Here is a 20336-nt window from a genome sequence, read left to right as displayed (position 1 = left end):
AATATCAATAATATTTAACTGTCAACATTTAAGTCATGGCTGTGCTTCTTGGATTGAGAAACTATCGAAGATCACATAAATTAAGTTCAACAGAATCACAAAAACACACAAGAACACAAGAGGTAGAAGTAGGACTAGGCCGCCAGTTCCTTCCTCATTAATGTAAATCTCACATCTAATCAATCTGATCAATCTCACATCCTCTTATTTGGCTTCAGAGAAGAGCACATTACACTCAGAGCTCACTGCATAGTCGTCACATGGTCTTTCCATTCACTTGGGTTATTATGAAGGCGGTGTTTAAAGTTTATTTATTAGTGTCACAAGTAGGCCCACATTAACATTGCAATGAAGCTACTGTGAAAATCCTCTAGTCGCCACATTCTGGCACCTGTTCGGGTACACCGGGGGAGAATTTAGCATTGCCAATGCACCTAACCAGCACATCTTTCGGACTGAAGGGGGAAACCGAAGCACCTGGAGGAAACCCATGCAGATACGGGGAGAACATGCAAACTCCGCACAGACAGTGATCCAAGCCAGGAATCAAACCTGAGTCCATGGAATTGTGTTAGTGCTAGCCACTGTGCGACCGTGTCACTCAGTGTGGACACTGTAGACAGTATGCTAGTTCCTTTGGGGAGAATGGAAGACTGAGACTTGAAAGAAGTACTCAAGATCCTGAGGGGTATGGACAGGATAAATAGTGAGAAACCGTTCCTACTCGAGAGCATCAAGAATTAGAGGCTACAGAGTCAAAATAATGGGCAAAATGATGTGAGGAGAAATATTTTCAGCCAGAGGGTGGTTGGAGAGCACTTCCTGAGAGGGTGGTGGAGATGGGTTCAATCAAGGTTTTCAAAGGGGAATTGGATTGCTGTCTGAAAACAAACAATGCACAGCTTTAATGGTTTGGTGCATGGGACTGTGACTGGGTAGAATGACCTTTCAGCGAGCCAGTGCTGACTTGATGGGCCAAATGTCCTCCCTTCTGCACTGTAAAGATTCTGTGATCTCCAAAAACACGAGTTAGATGTAGTGCTAATTGCCATGTTCCAATCATTTCCCAACGTGGACCATTTTTAGATAGGGGCTTTCCTACTTTTTACAGCAATTCACCTAAAGGTCATGCACTATCGAGGCCTTCCATTCAGGGAGCCCTTCTCCTCCTGTTCTCTATATTCACATCTGGTTGTGGTGTAGAGTTTCTTTGCAGATAGGAGTCCTGCAATCTTTCTGATCTGGCTGGATGCTAGGGACTGTCACAAAATTATTCAAACTGTACCGCCATTCTCCCCAAAGGAACCAGCATACTGTCATACTGTCATACAAAGTCAGAGAAAGGAACTAATGAAAAGTGGAATTTTTTCAAGGAACAAATACTGGATGTCCTTGATAGGTATGTTCCTGTCAGGCAGGGAGGAAATGGCCGAGTGAGGGAACCATGGTTCACAAAAGAGGTGGAATGTCTTGTGAAAAGGAAGAGGGAAGCTTATGTCGGGATGAGGAAACAAGGTTCAGATGGCTCGATTGAGGGTTACAAGTTAGCAAGGAATGAGCTGAAAAAGGGGCTTAGGAGAGCTAGGAGGGGACATGAGAAGTCCTTGGCGGGTCGGATCAAGGAAAACCCCAAGGCTTTTTACTCTTATGTGAGGAATAAAAGAATGACCAGGGTGAGGTTAGGGCCGGTCAAGGACAGTAGTGGGAACTTGTGTATGGAGTCAGTAGAGATAGGCGAGGTGATGAATGAATACTTTTCTTCAGTGTTCACCAAGGAGAGGGGCCATGTTTTTGAGGAAGAGAAGGTGTTACAGGCTAATAGGCTGGAGGAAATAGATGTTCGGAGGGAGGATGTCTTGGCAGTTTTGAATAAACTGAAGGTCGATAAGTCCCCTGGGCCTGATGAAATGTATCCTAGGATTCTTTGGGAGGCAAGGGATGAGATTGCAGAGCCTTTGGCGTTGATCTTTGGGTCCTCGCTGTCCACGGGGATGGTGCCAGAGGACTGGAGAATGGCGAATGTTGTTCCTCTGTTTAAGAAAGGGAATAGAAATGACCCTGGTAATTATAGACCGGTTAGTCTTACTTCGGTGGTTGGTAAATTGATGGAAAGGGTCCTTAGGGATGGGATTTACGACCATTTAGAAAGATGCGGATTAATCCGAGATAGTCAGCACGGATTCGTGAAGGGCAAGTCGTGCCTCACAAATTTGATAGAATTTTTTGAGGAGGTAACTAAGTGTGTTGATGAAGGTAGGGCAGTTGATGTCATATACATGGATTTTAGTAAGGCGTTTGATAAGGTCCCCCATGGTCGGCTTATGATGAAAGTGAGGAGGTGTGGGATAGAGGGAAAGTTGGCCGATTGGATAGGCAACTGGCTGTCTGACCGAAGACAGAGGGTGGTGGTCGATGGAAAATTTTCGGATTGGAGGCAGGTTGCTAGCGGTGTGCCGCAGGGATCAGTGCTTGGTCCTCTGCTCTTTGTGATTTTTATTAATGACTTAGAGGAGGGGGCTGAAGGGTGGATCAGTAAATTTGCTGATGACACCAAGATTGGTGGAGTCGTGGATGAGGTGGAGGGCTGTTGTTGGCTGCAAAGAGACATCGATAGGATGCAAAGCTGGGCTGAAAAATGGCAAATGGAGTTTAACCCTGATAAATGTGAGGTGATTCATTTTGGTAGGACAAATTTAAATGTGGATTACAGGGTCAAAGGTAGGGTTCTGAAGACTGTGGAGGAACAGAGAGATCTTGGGGTCCATATCCACAGATCTCTGAAGGTTGCCACTCAAGTGGATAGAGCTGTGAAGAAGGCCTGTAGTGTGTTAGCTTTTATTAACAGGGGGTTGGAGTTTAAGAGCCGTGGGGTTATGCTGCAACTGTACAGGACCTTGGTGAGACCACATTTGGAATATTGTGTGCAGTTCTGGTCACCTCACTATAGGAAGGATGTGGAAGCGCTGGAAGGAGTGCAGAGGAGATTTACCAGGATGCTGCCTGGTTTGGAGGGTAGGTCTTATGAGGAAAGGTTGAGGGAGCTAGGGCTATTCTCTCTGGAGCGGAGGAGGCTGAGGGGAGACTTGATAGAGGTGTATAAAATGATGAAGGGGATAGATAGAGTGAACGTTCAAAGACTATTTCCTCGGGTGGATGGAGCTATTACAAGGGGGCATAACTATAGGGTTCGTGGTGGGAGATACAGGACGGATATCAGAGGTAGGTTCTTTACGCAGAGAGTGGTTGGGGTGTGGAATGGACTGCCTGCAGTGATAGTGGAGTCAGACACTTTAGAAACATTTAAGCGGTTATTGGATAGGCACATGGAGCACACCAGGATGATAGGGAGTGGGATAGCTTGATCTTGGTTTCAGATAAAGCTCGGCACAACATCGTGGGCCGAAGGGCCTGTTCTGTGCTGTACTGTTCTATGTTCTATGTTCTATGAGTGGAAAGACCATGTGACAACTATTCAGTGAGCTCTGAGTGTAATGTGCTCTTTTCTCGGTCTTTTCTCCAAGGAAAACAGTCCCAACCCCTCTGATCTATCCTCACAGCTACAGTTTTTTGTCCCTGGAATCATTCTTGTGAATCTCCTCTGCATTCTCCCCAGTGTCTTCATATTCAGAACTGGACACATTACTCCAGATGAGGCCTTGGGACGGCATGGCGACACAGTGGTTAGCACTGCTGCCTCACAGCTCCAGGAACCTAAGTTTGATTCCCAGCTTGGATCACTGTCTGTGTGGAGTCTGCACGTTCTCCCTGTATCTGCGTGGGTTTCCTCCATGTGCTCCGGTTTCCTCCCACAGTCCGCAAAACGTGCTGGTTAGATGCATTGGCCATGCTCAATTCTCCCTCAGTGTACCTGAACAGGTACCAAAGTGTGGCAACAAGGGGATTTTCACAGTACCTCCATTGCAGTGTTAATGTAAGCCTACTTGTGACACGAATAAATAAACTTAAACTTGAATATTTTTTGGGCTGAGTTGGATAGATTCTTTATTGGCAAGAGAGTCAAAGGGTATGGGGGGTAGGAAAATGAAGTTGAGGCCACAATCTGATCAGCCATGATCCTACTGGATGGTGAAGCAGACTTGAGGGCCAAATGGCCTCACCCTGCTCCGAACACATATGTTCGTATGTTGCCGTTGTCCTCAAATGACAGATACATAAAAAAAAATAATAGGGAAAAGAAAATGTAAATTCTTTAAGATCACTGACGGATAAACCTTTTAAAACCAGGGCTAAGTAAATGAATAAAAATGCCAAAATAAGCAAAATACTGCAGATGCTGGAACCTGAAACAACAACAGAGGGATGCTGGAAATACTCAGCAGGTCTACAATGGACGCTGGCGGCCTTGGTGAGTTTTTCCAGAGTCCTCTGTGCTTATTGTAATAAAAACGCCAGATCTCTGAAGGGGGCTAACTCTGTCAGATTGCAAAGGGAGTAATCCTTCATTACAGGGGCTCTCACAGTCCACCACTGTGATACACTAAATATAAGCTGCACTTAAATAAAACTCCTTTCACTTTTTCTTTTCAGAACAGCTTACGTCATATCAACTCTAAAAGAAACTTTTACATTTGTGTTTCTTTCCATTTTAATGAGCAGCTCCTGCACTTTTTGCACTCAAAACAATGACCTCGTATAGGTGTGCCAGGGGCCTGGTAAACAACCCCAGAGACACCCCTGCCATTCCAACCCCATAACCAGAGCAAATGCATGGGACCCAGGTCCTGCCGGTTACGTCACTAAAGACAAAACCTCAATTCCACTGAAGAGTAATTACATGATTCTACATAGAGTTTACAGCACAAAGACAGATCACTGTGCCTAACTGGCCCATACTGGTGCTCATACAAGTTTCCCCCGTGGAACCATAGAATCCTTACAGCGCAGAGAAAGGCCATCTGGCCCATCGAGTCTGCACTGACTCTCCGAAAGAGTACCCCACCCATGTTCTCCCCCACCCTATCCACCTAACCCCACATATTTACCATGGCTAATTCACCTAACCTACACATCTTTGGACACTAAGGGCAGGATTTTCCAGCCTCACCCGCCCCAACGCCGGAAAGTCCCGCCCGAGGTCAGCGGACCTTTACGTGGTCCGTGTCCTGACCGCTACGATTCCCGTGGCGGGCGGGACGGGAAGATTCTGTCCTGAGGGGCAATTTAGGACAGCTAATCCACCTAACCTGCACATCTCTGGGCTATGGGAGGAAACCCACGCAGAGAACATGCAAACTCCCAACAGTCACCCAAGCCAGAATCAAACCTGGACTGCTGGCGCTGTGAGGCAGCAGTGCAACACATGATGTGCCACCATGCCGCCCATCACACCCGATGAACATATTTTTTGATTCCTTTCTCCCAGATGTACTTCACTAGTTTCCACTTAAATACACCACTCGCCTCTATCAATCAAGCAACCCCATTTTCAAGTGAGCCCGGCTTCTTAACCCCACGAGGTGTACTTCATCAGGTCCTGTCTTCATCAATGGCATTCAGGTCATGTAAAAATGTCTCTTTTTTTAAAACCCTCTTGTACATTCACCAAAAACACCTCCTTTTACCACAAATCCTAATCAGTCGTTTCTGATTATCCAGTAACAGTAATCTTATCCTTTTGCAAGGTCTTGGGAGAGCTGCATTAAAGTGGTTTTAACAGAGTGATAACTTCTCAGGATACATAGATTTTGAAGGAGTTACTCACGCCCCATTTGAGTGCCTCAGCAGCCAGCTCCAAAGCCATTGTAACAGCACCCAGACAGTGCAAATACACTCAACAGGCAGACTAAACAAATCCTGGCCAACTAGTATGTTGCTGTATCAACACCATCAGGGATTGCATATCTGGCCTTTAAACACTCAAAGTAGTTTATCACACTCACCCCTTGACTGAAAACACTTGTCTCTGTTAGAAAGAAGTTCTCAAGCTGTGCAAGTTTACAACCAATAGGATCCTCCTAGTCGCAGGCGCCTTTAATGACCGGATTAACGAACAGAATACACTAAGCGCAGTGAAATTTAACCTTTTCTGGACTGCAGGAACAGAGCCGTGACATTCTAAATACTGAAAATCTTTTTGAAATTACCCCATAATCTTTTAACACTGCTCCTCTGAAGGTGCTGGTCAAACGAAGGTTTCCTCCCCTGAACCCAGCAAACCTATTTGTCCCGCACTCCGACAACCATTTTCACGGATGATCCCGAGGCAAGAGGAATGTTGGTAAACTGAGTGTGGGGGGGAGTGGGGGGGGGTTCACAGCTAGGTTCAACCATGTCTTCACTCTCATCGAATAGAATGATAGAAACCCTACAGTGCAGAAGGAGGCCACTTGGCCCATCGAGTCTGTACCGACAACAATGCCACCCAGGTCCTATCCCCATAATGCCACATATTTACCCAGCTAATTCCCATAACCTACACATCTTGGGACACTAAGGGAAAATTTAGCATGGCCAATCCACTTAACCTGCACATCTTTGGACTGTGGGAGGAAACCCACGCAGACACGGGGAGAACGCACAGACTCCGGAGGTCCCTGGTGCTCTGAGGCAACAGAGGCAACTGTGTCGCGCCACATCTTGCAGAAGAGGTTGTTCCACCGCAGCAAAAGTGAGAAAATAGCCGAGGTTTCATCCCTTAATGTAAGGGTAGTAAAGCCAATTGGATCCACCACTAAAGCGTAGGAGATAATAACTCTGCACTGCAATTTTAACTATGCGTGGAGAATAAGGCATTTGCAAGAGCCACAAGACATTGTTTACAGCACCGAGAACCATTCAGCCCCTCACATCTGTGATGGCTACCAGCTTACTGTTCCCAAACTAGACCCACTGCACTCATCTCTTCCAATCAACCTGCATCTTTCTTCAATGCTGCCTCAACATTTCCATGAGAATGCGTTCCATGCTTCCACATTGCAGTGCACAGAAGAATTTCTGCTAACCTCACTCCTCATTCTTGGAACACCACTAGTTAAATCCTCTCATGTGTACATATCTGTGGAGGATTCAATGAAAATCCACCCTCTGTGGTCAAATCTGGTGATGTTCAAAGCAATGAGTGAACTCTTGATTTACACAGCACTGGTTTACCATTTCAAAAAGACAAGATACATACAACAGGTGGAATCTCATTGTGGCATGGGAAGGGTTCTCGTCTGCTGTCTGGGGAGCTTGTGAGAGACCCACACTGCCTCTTTTCAGCAATGATGTGGAGTTGCCGGCGTTGGACTGGAGTGGGCACAGTAGGAAGTCTCACAACATTAGGTTAAAGACCAACGGGTTTATTTGGAATCATGAGCTTTCGGAGTCGCATGAAGGAGCAACGCTCTGAAAGCTCGTGATTCCAAATAAACCTGTTGGACTTTAACCTGGTGTTGTGAGACTTCTTACTCTTTTCAGCAAGGCTTATCAAACCCACAAGCCAATCAGGCCAGCGGCAGGGTTCCCCCTGGAATTCCGACCCCAAGCATGGGGGTCTTGCCTTGTGAGAGCTACGTCAATCAGAGGCCAGTCGCTGTTGTGCTCTGCAGCATCACAGAGGAGGCTGCTGCGAGGAGAATACCCTGCGGAGTCCCAGGATCGTGAAACACCCTAAAACAAAGGGAAGTGTAGTTACAGGGGGGATTTATGAGGTGGGGCCCACAGGGAGTAGAGGGGCAGGGGGTTCAAAAGCAAGGGCAGTAAGGTGTCTCTTCCTTCCCAATATCCATGTTTATCCAGCAGAAGGTACTCTTCAGTGATAGGCAATAAAATGAAACAAAACTTACTGCAACAGATAAATCAAAGAAAAAGGTTTAATGAAGAAACTTCATTACTCCAACACTTGAGGCCTCATCGTGGGTCATTCGAAGCTCCAACAATTCCAAACAGGTTCTTATTTATCCTGAGTCAGCTGGTCTGCTGATCATCACATCATTTTGTCATTGATTACATAGTTTACTGGGTCAGCTGACTCTTAGTTTGTTACCATTGGTCACACTACAACAGATCCAATCTTAGAACATAGAACATTACAGCGCAGTTGCACCGACCAGTGAAACCAATCTAAAGCCCATCTAACCTACACTATTCTAATATCATCCATATATTTATCCAATGACCATTTAAATGCCCTTAATGCTGGCGAGTCCACTACTGCTGCAGGCAGGGCATTCCACGCCCTTACTACTCTCTGAGTGAAGAACCTACCTCTGACATCTATCCTATATCTATCACCCCCCCCAATTCAAAGCTACGTCCCCTCGTGCTAGCTATCACCATCCGAGGAAAAAGGATCTCACTATCCACCCTATCTAATCCTCTGATCATCTTGCATGCCTCTATTAAGTCACCTCTTAACCTTCTTCTCTCTAACGAAAACAACCTCAAGTCCCTCAGCCCTTCCTCATAAGACCTTCCCACCATACCAAGCAACATCCTAGTAAATCTCCTCTGCACCCTTTCCAATGCTTCCACATCCTTCCTATAACGCGGTGACCAGAACTGTACACAATACTCCAAGTGCAGCCGCACCAGAGTTTTGTACAGCTGCAACAGGAGCTCCTGGCTCCCGGCTCCCAAACTCAATCCCTCAAACAATAAAAGCTAACACTCCGTACGCCTTCTTAACAACCCTATCAACCTGGGTGCCAACTTTCAGGGATCTATGCACCAAGATCTCTCTGTTCATCCACACCACCAAGTATCTTACCATTAGCCCAATACTCTATAATCCTGTTACTCCTTCCAAAGTGAATCACCTCACACTTTTCCACATTGAACTCCATTGGCACTGCAGCTTATCTATGTCCCTCTGTAACCTGCAACAACCTTCCGCACTGTCCACAACTCCACCGACTTTAGCGTCATCTGCAAGTTTACTAACCCATCCTTCTACGCCCTCATCCAGGTCATTTATAAAAATGACAAACAGCAGTGGCCCCAAAACAGATCCTTGCGGTACACCACTAGTAACTGAACTCCGGGATGAACATTTCCCATCAATCACCACCCTCTGTCTTCTTAGAGCTAGCCAATTCCTGATCCAAACCGCTAAATCACCCTCAATCCCATGCCTGCGTATCTTCTGCAATAGCTTACTGTGGGGAACCTTATCAAACGCTTTACTGAAATCCATATACACCACATCAACTGCTTTACCCTCATCCACCTCTTTGGTCACCTTCTCAAAGAACTCAATAAGGTTTGTGAGGCATGACCTACCCTTCACAAAATTGTGTTGACTATCCCTAATCAAATTATTCCTTTCTAGATGATTATAAATCCTATCTCTTATAATCCTTTCCAAAACTTTGCCACAACAGAAGTAAGGCTCACTGGTCTATAATTACCAGGGTTGTCTCTACTCCCCTTCTTGAACAAGGGGACAACATTTGCTATCCTCCAGTCTTCTGGCACTATTCCTGTAGACAATGATGACATAAAGATCAAAGCCAAAGGCTCTGCAATCTCCTCCCTAGCCTCCCAGAGAATCCTGGGATAAATCCCATCCGGCCCAGGGGATTTATTTATTTTCACACTTTCCAGAATTGCTAACACCTCCTCCTCATTAACCTCAATCCCATCTAGACACACAAACACACAAAGATACATGGACATTCTGCACGGCTGCACTGTCCTCAAGTACCTAGATGATTGATGGGCTTTTATAACAAGTATCGCTTTCTTAAATAAGGCACTTTGTACCACAGCGAATTGGTGAAAAATCACAACCATTCCTTTGGTTAAAGCACCTTATTACATCAATAAGGTGGTACGGTACCACAGTGGTTAGCACTACTGCCTCACAGCGCCAGGGATCCAGGTTCGATTCCCAGCTTGGGTCACTGTCTGTGCGGAGTCTACACATTCTCCGTGTCTGCGTGGGTTTCCTTCGGGTATTCCGGTTCCCTCCCACAGTCCGAAAGATATGCTGGTTAGATGCATTGGCCATGCTAAATTCTCCCTCCGTGTACTCGAACAGGCACTGGAGTGTGGTGACTAGGGGATTTTCACAGTAACTTCATTGCACTGTTAATGTAAGCCTACTTGTGACTAACAAATAAACTTTTTAAAAAAACAATGATTTTAGAGATACCCAGATAAGTGATTTTCAAGAAAAACCTTAACTTCAAGGAGAACTTTCAGCTCCCCCTTGTCTGAGAAGGTTTGTCCACCAGCACCGTAATACTGGGTAACTTAGCTTGAAGTGCTTATCTTGTCTAACAGAGACATTCCTTTGCATTAAGGAGAGTGTTTGAAGCCAGTGGTTGATGTAACTGTCCTGTTATCAGTTCCTCCCCATCATGTACACTACAGAATGTTGAGGCTGCAACAGCAAACGGATTAATCAGCCAGAGATACAGAGGTGAAGCTCAATGTTTAGCATTTGAATGTGGGATGTGAATGGCATGGATTTCTCCAAACACTTCCACATTTAGTAAATGATGCATTAACAACTTTATTCATTTGGGTTTTGAATTTAGTGGAGAAAACAACATGAAATCTTTGTTAATTTGAAAGCAGGTGGGACACAGGATATTTTCTGTTCAAATATAACAACAGCTTGCACTTAGATGGCACCTTTAATGTTGTAAAACTTCCCACGGCCCTTCGCTGAAGTGCAGTCAAATACACTTTTTGCACCCAGCCACTTAGGGCAGCGTGGTAGCACTGCTGCCTCACAGCGCCATAGCACTGCTGCCTCACAGCGCCAGGTTCGATTCCTGGCTTGGTTCACTGTCTGTGTGGAGTCTGCATGTTCTCCCCGTGTCTGCGTGGGTTTCCTCCGGGTGCTCCAGTTTCCTCCCACAGTCCGAAAGATGTGATGGTTAGGTGCATTGGCCATGCTAAATTCTCCCTCTGTGTGCCTGAACAGGCACCGGAGTGTGGCGACTGGGGGATTTTCACAATAACGTCTTTGCAATGTGACACTAATAAATAAACTTTAAACTTTAATGTTCTGAAGTTTAAATCCCACTGCAATTGATAGAATTTAACTTCAGTTAATAAGTCCAGAATATAAAGCTGTGACAGCTGTCATCAATTGTTGTAAAAATGCACCTCGAAGGAAGAAACTCGTGTGTGTGACTCCAGACCCATAGCAGTGCGACTCTCTAAAAAATCACCTCCAAACCACTCCGTTAAAAGGTTAATTAGAGAAAGGCAACAAATTCTGGCCTTGCCAGCAATGCCCACTTCCCATGAAAGAACAAAGACGGTTACAGTATAATCTAACGCTGGAATCAGCCCTAATAGGACATCCTCATTATTATTTCCCTGCACCAGGGTTAAACTTCTGTGAGTGACTTAAATCACTTGTTTTTGTTTCATTTCTGCAATATCCACTGCTGGAAGGGTGTGCGACTTAGGTTTTGATTTGATCTGATTTATTATTGTTACATATATTGGGATATAGTACAAAGAACAAAGAACAGTACAGCACAGGAAACAGGCCCTTCGGCCCTCCAAGCCTGTGCCGCTCCTTGGTCCAACTAGACCAATCGTTTGTATCCCTCCATTCCCAGGCTGCTCATGTGACTATCCAGGTAAGTCTTAAACGATGTCAGCGTGCCTGCCTCCACCACCCTACTTGGCAGCGCATTCCAGGCCCCCACCACCCTCTGTGTAAAAAACGTCCCTCTGATGTCTGAGTTATACTTCGCCCCTCTCAGCTTGAGCCCGTGACCCCTCGTGATCGTCACCTCCGACCTGGGAAAAAGCTTCCCACTGTTCACCCTATCTATACCCTTCATAATCTTGTATACCTCTATTAGATCTCCCCTCATTCTCCGTCTTTCCAAGGAGAACAACCCCAGTCTACCCAATCTCTCCTCATAGCTAAGACCCTCCATACCAGGCAACATCCTGGTAAACCTTCTCTGCACTCTCTCCAATGCCTCCACGTCCTTCTGGTAGTGCGGCGTCCAGAACTGGACGCAGTACTCCAAATGTGGCCTAACCAGCGTTCTATACAGCTGCATCATCAGACTCCAGCTTTTATACTCTATACCCCGTCCTATAAAGGCAAGCATACCATATGCCTTCTTCACCACCTTCTCCACCTGTGTTGCCACCTTCAAGGATTTGTGGACTTGCACACCTAGGTCCCTCTGTGTTTCTATACTCCTGATGACTCTGCCATTTATTGTATAACTCCTCCCTACATTATTTCTTCCAAAATGCATCACTTCGCATTTATCCGGATTAAATTCCATCTGCCACCTCTCCGCCCAATTTTCCAGCCTATCTATATCCTGCTGTATTGCCCGACAATGCTCTTCGCTATCCGCAATTCCAGCCATCTTCGTGTCATCCGCAAACTTGCTGATTACACCAGTTACACCTTCTTCCAAATCATTTATATATATCACAAATAGCAGAGGTCCTAGTACAGAGCCCTGCGGAACACCACTGGTCACAGACCTCCAGCCAGAAAAAGACCCTTCGACCACTACCCTCTGTCTCCTATGGCCAAGCCAGTTCTCCACCCATCGAGCCACTTCTCCTTGTATCCCATGAGCCTTAACCTTCTTAACCAACCTGCCATGTGGGACTTTGTCAAATGCCTTACTGAAATCCATATAGACGACATCCACGGCCCTTCCTTCATCAACCGTTTTTGTCAGTTTGAAAAGTATTGTTTCTTACGCGCTATACAAAGCATACCATTCACAGAGTACATAGGGGAGAAGGAAAGAATAGAATGTAGTGTTACAGTCATAGCTAACGTGTACAGAACATTATTAGAGAGTTTATAAAAGTTAGAGTACAGTTTTAAAAGCATAGAACGAGAGTAAAGGATAGAATTAGTGGGTATGGTGGGGACAGCTCACAAGAAGTTGCCACACTCTAACGCCATCTTGAATTTCGCTTGGGTGATATGGATGTGAGATTGCAGCAGTGCAAAATGTTGAAGGGTGAGGTAAAGCCTAGGAATGGAAGTTATGGGGCTAGTGGACAGCAGAGATGGTGGGTAAAGGAGCGATAAGTGTTTGCTTTGAGCGTTACTGAGATTATTGTTCCAACCACAAAGTATTCAACCTTTAAACAGTGTAGGCTAGCTTTAAGCAGCACTAGGCAACTTTAAGCAGTAATGGGTAGATTTAAGTGGCAGTAGCCACTCATGATAAACATAGAAACTAGAAACAGGAGTTGGTCATTTGGCCCTTCGAGCCTGCTCTGCTATTCATTTTGATCATGACTGATCATCAAATTCATCCCGGCTTCCCTTGACCCCTTTAGCCCCAAGAGCTACATCTAATTTCTTATTGAAATGACACAACGGGCCTGATTTTACCATTTTGAGTCTAAGTGCTGAATCTGGACGTCAAATAGATCCGAGCCCAGAATCCTCTTTCCAGCGCGGCCATACGCTTTTTGCCAGTTCCGGTCCGATTCGCGCTGTGGGTGGGGCTGAGCGCTGCCGGACCGATCGGAGCTCTGAACTGCATGTGCGCAGTTTGAAAAAAAATCCGAAGCAGCGCGCCCGGGCAGGGAGAAAAAAAGCAGAGAGAGCGGCTCTCTGATCCAGATCATCTTGGGGGGGGGGGACGGGTCCATCTGGCTCACCAAGTCAGTTACAATACTGCGTTCAGCATCTACTGAACCATCTTGGATACAAAGGATAATGGCATTAGGGTTCTGCAAGTAAGCCTTGCTTATGCTAAAAATTATATCCTTGGTGTTGGCAGCCATTCCTGATGTTACAGTACTGATAACACCAGGAAGATCGACCAGTACCATTCATTATCCTTTGTATCCAAGATGGTTCAGTAGATGCTGAACGCAGTATTGTAACTGACTTGGTGAGCCAGATGGACCCACAAGGCAGAAGGACCATCTTTGTGTTGACCAAAGTAGATCTAGCTGAGGAACATACAGCTTATCTTGCTAACGGAAGGATGGTGGAGGGAGACCAGCGATCGAGGTAGGTTGGGGGTGTGTTCTGCCGAGGGGGGCCTGCCTCCCAGGGGGGTCTGATCTCGGGGGGGCGGGGGGGGGGGGTCTGCCGGGGTGGTTAGCAGGGGGGTCCGCGAAGGATGGTCAAGGAGGATGGTGACTTCACAAGGGCAGAGAGGGCTTTGGAGGTTCCCCTGCAGAATAGAAATTCGCTTCGGACTTTTATTCTGCAGGTCACTAAAAGCGCGGATCCGGAACGGGCCCGAAGGCAGTAAAGTGGGATTTGGTGGTAGGGTTGGGCGCGCGGTTCATTAAGTCGATTTAAATGCCGCGCCCGAATCGGGTATCGGTAAAGCCGCGATCTGCTCGGAATCGGGTGCAGATCGCAGTATAGGCCCAACGCCCAACTTTACCACGATTTCGCGCCCGAAAATGGGCACGAAGTTTTGGTAAAATCGGGCCCAACGTTTTGGCCTCTGTGGTAGTGAATTCCACACATTCACCACGCTCTTGCTAACTTGCCCAGCCAACGAGCAGGGGTCACAGAATTAAGTAGGTAACATGAAGTTGCCCACAGTCTGCATTGCGATTGACAGGGTGTGGGATAAGTGTGTATCGCAATCCCAGTCCCCCTGTTTTCAGGGACTGTCTCATCCCCAACATCTCTTCGGCCAGGTTGTATCCTGATGGCAACATCTGCCTGTCTAATGAATTCAGTACATTGTCTATGTTCATCCACACTCAGCTCAATATCTACTGTGCAAAAAATAAAACTACTGATATCGACAGTACAATGGAGAAAGGCTTCATTGTCTCCCTTTAAAGTGCAGAAAACAGATCAGGATTTAACAACACAGCTATATCAATTTCCACCTCTCGCTACAGTCCAAAAAAAAACAGAAGATACTTTATTTGACTGAAAGGACTGTTTTCTTTTGATATTTGCAGCACATCAGTCATAATAGAGAAAGATAAAAGTCGAGTTTAAAATTCTCAGGCTCAATGGGTCTATTCCTGCTCCTATTTCTTATGTTTTATTCCAAGCTTCTGTTGTTTACTAAGGGAAATGTTTCTTCCTATCTACCTATCTTTGGCCCTCATGAATTTGTACACCACAATCAGGTCTCCCCTCACCCTTCTCTTCTCCAAGGAAAACAACCTCAGCCTAAAGCAGCTTCTCATCAAAACTGAAATGTATGCATTTCTAATTCCTAACCTCTTTTAAATTCAACTCTGGCTTTCTTACAAGGTCAGTTTTAGTGTTCACCTTATCACATAAATACAGTCTGGCAGTATGGTGTCTATAGACACTCAAATGTCTTTTCAAATTCTTATTTCAAACCTGTCTGATTTATCCAGTTGAGAATTAAATGAAGCTCTGTATCGTGAATTACAGTAGTAGAACTTGACACTTGGCTGAAATCAACATTTCTATGAGTATTAAGGTTCTAGAAGCAGGAGTAGGCCATTTGGCCCTTCGAGCCTGTTCCGCCATTCATTTTGATCGTGGCTGATCATCGAATTCAATATCCTGATCTCCAATTCCCCCCATATCACTTGATCCCTTTAGCCCCGAGAGCTATATCTAATTTATTCTTGAAAATCAGACAACATTTTGGCCTCAACTACATTCTGTGATAGTTAATTATGACTGTAACACTACATTCTGCACTCTCTCATTTCCTTCTCTATGAACGGTATGTTTTGTCTGTATAGCGTGCAAGAAACAATACTCTTCACTGTATGTTAATACATGTGACAATAATAAATCAAATCAAATCAAAATTAATTACATACAAGCACCACCGAGTGAAGAATTTTCTCCCCCCCTCAGTCCTAAAAATCCTCAAACTATGACCCTGCCATTGGGACCATTATTTTTTGGGTAGAAAAAATCTACCCTGTTAGGGTAGATTCAGAAAAAATGCTCCCACTGGTGGGGAGGCCAGAATTTTATGAATTTCTATGAGATTCCCTCTCACTCTTCTCAACTCCAGTGAATATAATCCTAAATCCCACTCCAGAATTTAAGCACACAAATCAAAGTAAAGTTGCCATAGTCCCAGATGACCATAGGCTGCTCTCTCCTTTGAGGGGGGGGGAGCTGACTTGTGGTGATTTAACCTGAGGATCATCACATCTCAGGCCGAGGGGCAAGGCTGAGAAGGCAGGGCCTTCATGAATAACCTCAGCTGCTATGGGAATTGAACCCGCAGCTGTTGGTGTCACTCTGCATCACTAACCAGCCGTCCAGCCAACTGAGCTAACCAACCTTCATGTCTTTCCAGTGCAGTACTGAAGCAGTGCTGCATTTCCAGAGGTTCCAGCACTTGGGTAAGATGTTAAGTTGAAGCTTTGACTGCCCGCTCAGCTGGATGCAAAACATCCCATGGCACTATTTTGAAGACAAGCAGGGGAATTGTTCCTAGTGTCCTGGTCAAAATTAACCCCGCAATCAATGTCACAATATCTGGACGTGGTTGCATTGCTGCTTGTGGCAATTTGCTGAGGGCAAGCTGGCTATTTCCTACCTTGCAGCCGTGACTACACTGGAAAAGGATGTGTTTAAAGGCATCCAGTTGTTGTGAAAACAATTACATGAGTGCCAGTCCTTTTAACCATTCTCTATTATTTGTTACTGAATTTATGTTTGAACTGGCGCCCTTTGGATTACTGACCCAGTGGAATAACCACTACATTATCCTTTTAAACAACGCATGGCCTGAGAAAGATCTTTCATTTTCAGCATAAATTTACTCAAAATAGCACAATGTTGAAAGAGGCAACCGATGAGTAAGGAACATTCTGTTAATAGCTTGCCACTAGGGGTAATAACCAGGGGACACAGATTTAAGGTAAGGGGCAGGAGGTTTAGAGGGCATTTGAGGGAACGCTTTTTCACCCAGAGGGTGGTGGGAATCTGGAACTCGCTGCCTGAAAGGATGGTAGCGGTGGGAACCCTCAACATTTAAGAAGCACTTAGATGGGCACTTTAAAAGCCATAGCATGGAAGGCTAGGGCCAAGTGCTGGAAAATGGGATTAGAATAGACAGATGTTTGATGGCCAGCATAGCTACAATGAGCCAAAAGGCCACTTTTGGTGCTGCAAAACGTCGATGGGGACGATCTTACCAGCTCATCCTGCCGGACAATGGGCGTGGTGAGCCGGTAAGAACACACGAAACGTGAAAATTCGAGTTTGCACCCAGTTTCTCACCTCTCGTGATTTTAACGGCCGGGGTTACCGGTTTCATCAACCACATGTCTGGGAAGGTCGCAAGGCTCAATGTAAACCTTGAGTTAAATATTATTAGTGAGCCCGGGCGCAATCGTCCAGGCTCACGTGCCTTAATGGCCTTGCCGGGGACTTGACATGGTGGCCTCGCCTGTAGGATTGGAGACCTTTGAGGCCCTTTGGATGGTGGAAGGCGAGGGTAGGCGGTGCCCCTTGAACAGTGCCAACCTGTCACCATGGCACTGCCCATCGGGCAGTGTCAAGGGGGTGAGACCTGAGGGGACAGGGCCTAATTGGAGAGATGGGACAAAATGTGACTGGATTCTATAAAGGCACCGAGGATGCCAGAAGTGATTACTTCTTTTAATTCATTCATGGGACATGGGTGTCTCTGGCTGGCCAGCATTTATTGCCCATCCCTGGTCCGCCTTGAACAGAGTGCCTTGTTAGGCCATTTCAGAGGGCAGTTCAGAGTCAACCACATTGCTGTGGCTCCGGAGTCACATGTAGGCCAGACCAGGTAAGCATGGCAGATTTCCTTCCCCAAAGGACAGCAGTGAACCAGATGGAATTTTCCGATAATCGACAATGGTTTCATGGTCATCAGTAGATTCTAGTTCCAGATTTTTAAAAATTGAATTCAAATTCCACCAGCTGTGGTAAGATTCGTACCCGGGTTCCCAGAATATTAGCTGTGTCTAGCGATTGCACTACTGGACCATCGCCTCCCCAAATTTCAATGTTGCTTACGTTTTTCATAAATATAAACTCTTGATCCTTCGTAATTGCTAATTTTATAGAATATGCAGTTACACCTGCTTTTACTATTTTAGAAGGATGGCAGACTCACAGTAAAGTACAGTAAAGAACTTGTTATTAACTATCGGTTTACAAGAAAGTAATTTGCAGGTTAAAAGGAAATTCCATTCCTGTTTATCTCTGATCATATTCCAGTCAAGTGGCACATTGTTGGGTAACTTCACCACACCTATAACTCAAGGTGAGTTTAGTAACAATGAAACACTTTATTCCTGAGAGTTCATACGAACACGGCATGGCATAATGTCACCCTATTTCCCATTATTCTGCTTTACTGATACATTAAACTGGTCACTGTTCTAATGTAACTAATTCCGTAGGTTTGCATTAACCAGTGAATGTAACATAAAGGGTGCATTATTCCCCTACAATCGGGTGTTGTTAAAATCAAATATCACCTCAGTTACTACATGAAACACAAGCATTTCAGTTCTTTAACTGGCTACTATTGGATCCCAGCTGCAGAATACAAGTAAAATGAGTTGGGCCTACACAGCACAATCTCAGCCTTAAGGTGTTTTTCACCTATTCTTTCATGGGATGTGGGCATTGCTGGCAACGCCAGCATTTGTTGCCCTTCCCAATTGAACTGAACAGCTTACTAGGCCATTTCAGAGGGCAGTTAGTTATCAACCTCGTTGCTGTGGGTTGTTCATCTGGCAGTAAGGATACACCAGTAGCAAGCAATAAAAGAATTCATTTCACAAATTAAAATTTAAAAAAAGGTTTAATAAAGAAACTTCACTACATCACCACGCCCAGGGGCCACAAATGCTCCCAGCAATCCCCCTCTGCTTTCTATTTATACCAGGTCAGCTGACCACCACATCATTTTGCCATTGATTACATTGTCTACTTGTTACCAGTGGTTACATTATAACGTGGGTCTGGAGTCACACTTAGGCCAGACCAGGTAAGGATGGCAGATTTCCTTCCCTGAAGGGCATAAAGAAAATATCATGCAGCATCCAGTTTGATGACTTTACCTGGTACTCCTTGATCTTCCTCTGAAGGGTAGCAGTTAGCGATTGTTCATCTTCCAGTTTAGTGCTCACTGTGTTTATCTCCAACTCCTTCCTTAAAATAGAAGAAAACAAGTTATACATGGAAGGCAAAGTCCCTCAAGCTTCTCAAAAGGAAACACATTTGGCAAAGATATCTTTATTCATAAATGAAACTGAGCATTCAGTCCCTAAAGAAGCCTTTACTGGAGCTAAACCATTAGGAGGGGAGGGGGGGAAAGTGACCCCTCCTTTATTGACAGCTGAATAAATGTAATGAATGGTCCACTGAAGAGGTGGACAGTGTTCTAATTTTGCGTCTGACATTCGATATGTTGAAATTTAAGAAATTAGGTGATCTTGGAGATTGAATACTTGTGTTGGAATGACAGAAATCGAACCAAGTGGCTGGTTACAGCTGCAGAAGCCAAAAGCAAAAAATGTTTCAGACCTATTACCTTTCCCCGGCATCTTGCAATCTGAAAACACTACAATACAGAAGATTCTACTGACAACTAACCAGCAATTAGGAGAGTATTCTTTCTGTACAATAGATTTTTTTTTACTATATAATAGAATGTTTGCAAAAATTTACCTTGGGTCCAATGTGTGTTATGTAAGTTTTGTGCATGAGATCATTTTATCACCAGTTTTGTTTCATTATCAGAAACAGCCAACATTCGCTTTCAGATTGATGACAGGTTCCAGAAATTTGGGTCGGCCAGTTCAGTTATGTCATCATTTTGAACCTAACTCCAACTGAATTACAATCGTATTTGAAGTTCAAACAATATTTTCTTTGAAACATAGAAAATAGGAGCAGGAGGAGGCCATTCAACCCTTCAAGTCTGCTCTGCCATTCATTATCATGGCTGATCATCCAACTCAATAGCCTGATCCTGCCTTCCCCCCCATATCCTTTTATCCCCTTCGCCTCAAGTGCTGTATCTAACTACTTCTTGAAAACATTCAATGGGTGGGATTTTATGGCCTCACTTGTCCTGAGACCATAAAATCCTGCCTGAGGTCAACGGACCTTTCCATTGTCCGCCCCTTGCCCGCTCCGATTGCCATGGCGGCGGGGCGATAAAACTCCGGCCAATGTTTTGGCCAGCGAATTCCACAGGCTGACCACACTCTGGGTGAAGAAATTTCTCCCCATCGCAGCCCAAAAACATCTATATTGTATCGTCAGACTGTAACCCCCGGTTCTGGACGCCCCCACCATCAGGAACCTCCTTACCAAATCAACCCTGTCTAGTCCGGTTAGAATTTTAATATGTTTCTATGAGATCCCATCCCAGCGAACACAACCCCAACCAACTCAATCTCTCCTCATACATCAGTCCTGTCATCCCTAGAAATCAGTCTGGCAAACCTTC

General features: G+C 45.2%; 1 protein-coding gene across 3 annotated transcripts in view; it reads right to left on the bottom strand.

The window, feature by feature from the left end:
* The window catches only part of LOC144501539 (putative uncharacterized protein MYH16), a 273480-nt gene that overhangs the window by 113342 nt on the left and 139802 nt on the right, over nucleotides 1-20336 (bottom strand). For all 3 annotated transcript variants that reach the window (XM_078225360.1, XM_078225362.1, XM_078225361.1), the window contains one exon: nucleotides 18940-19030. In XM_078225360.1, the coding sequence (XP_078081486.1) occupies nucleotides 18940-19030 (91 nt within the window). The remainder of the gene's footprint in view (nucleotides 1-18939; nucleotides 19031-20336) is intronic.

The sequence above is a fragment of the Mustelus asterias genome, chromosome 12, assembly GCF_964213995.1.
Source record: "Mustelus asterias chromosome 12, sMusAst1.hap1.1, whole genome shotgun sequence".
In the NCBI taxonomy this organism is placed as follows: Eukaryota; Metazoa; Chordata; class Chondrichthyes; order Carcharhiniformes; family Triakidae; genus Mustelus; species Mustelus asterias.
This window is presented reverse-complemented; position numbering and strand designations above follow the sequence as displayed.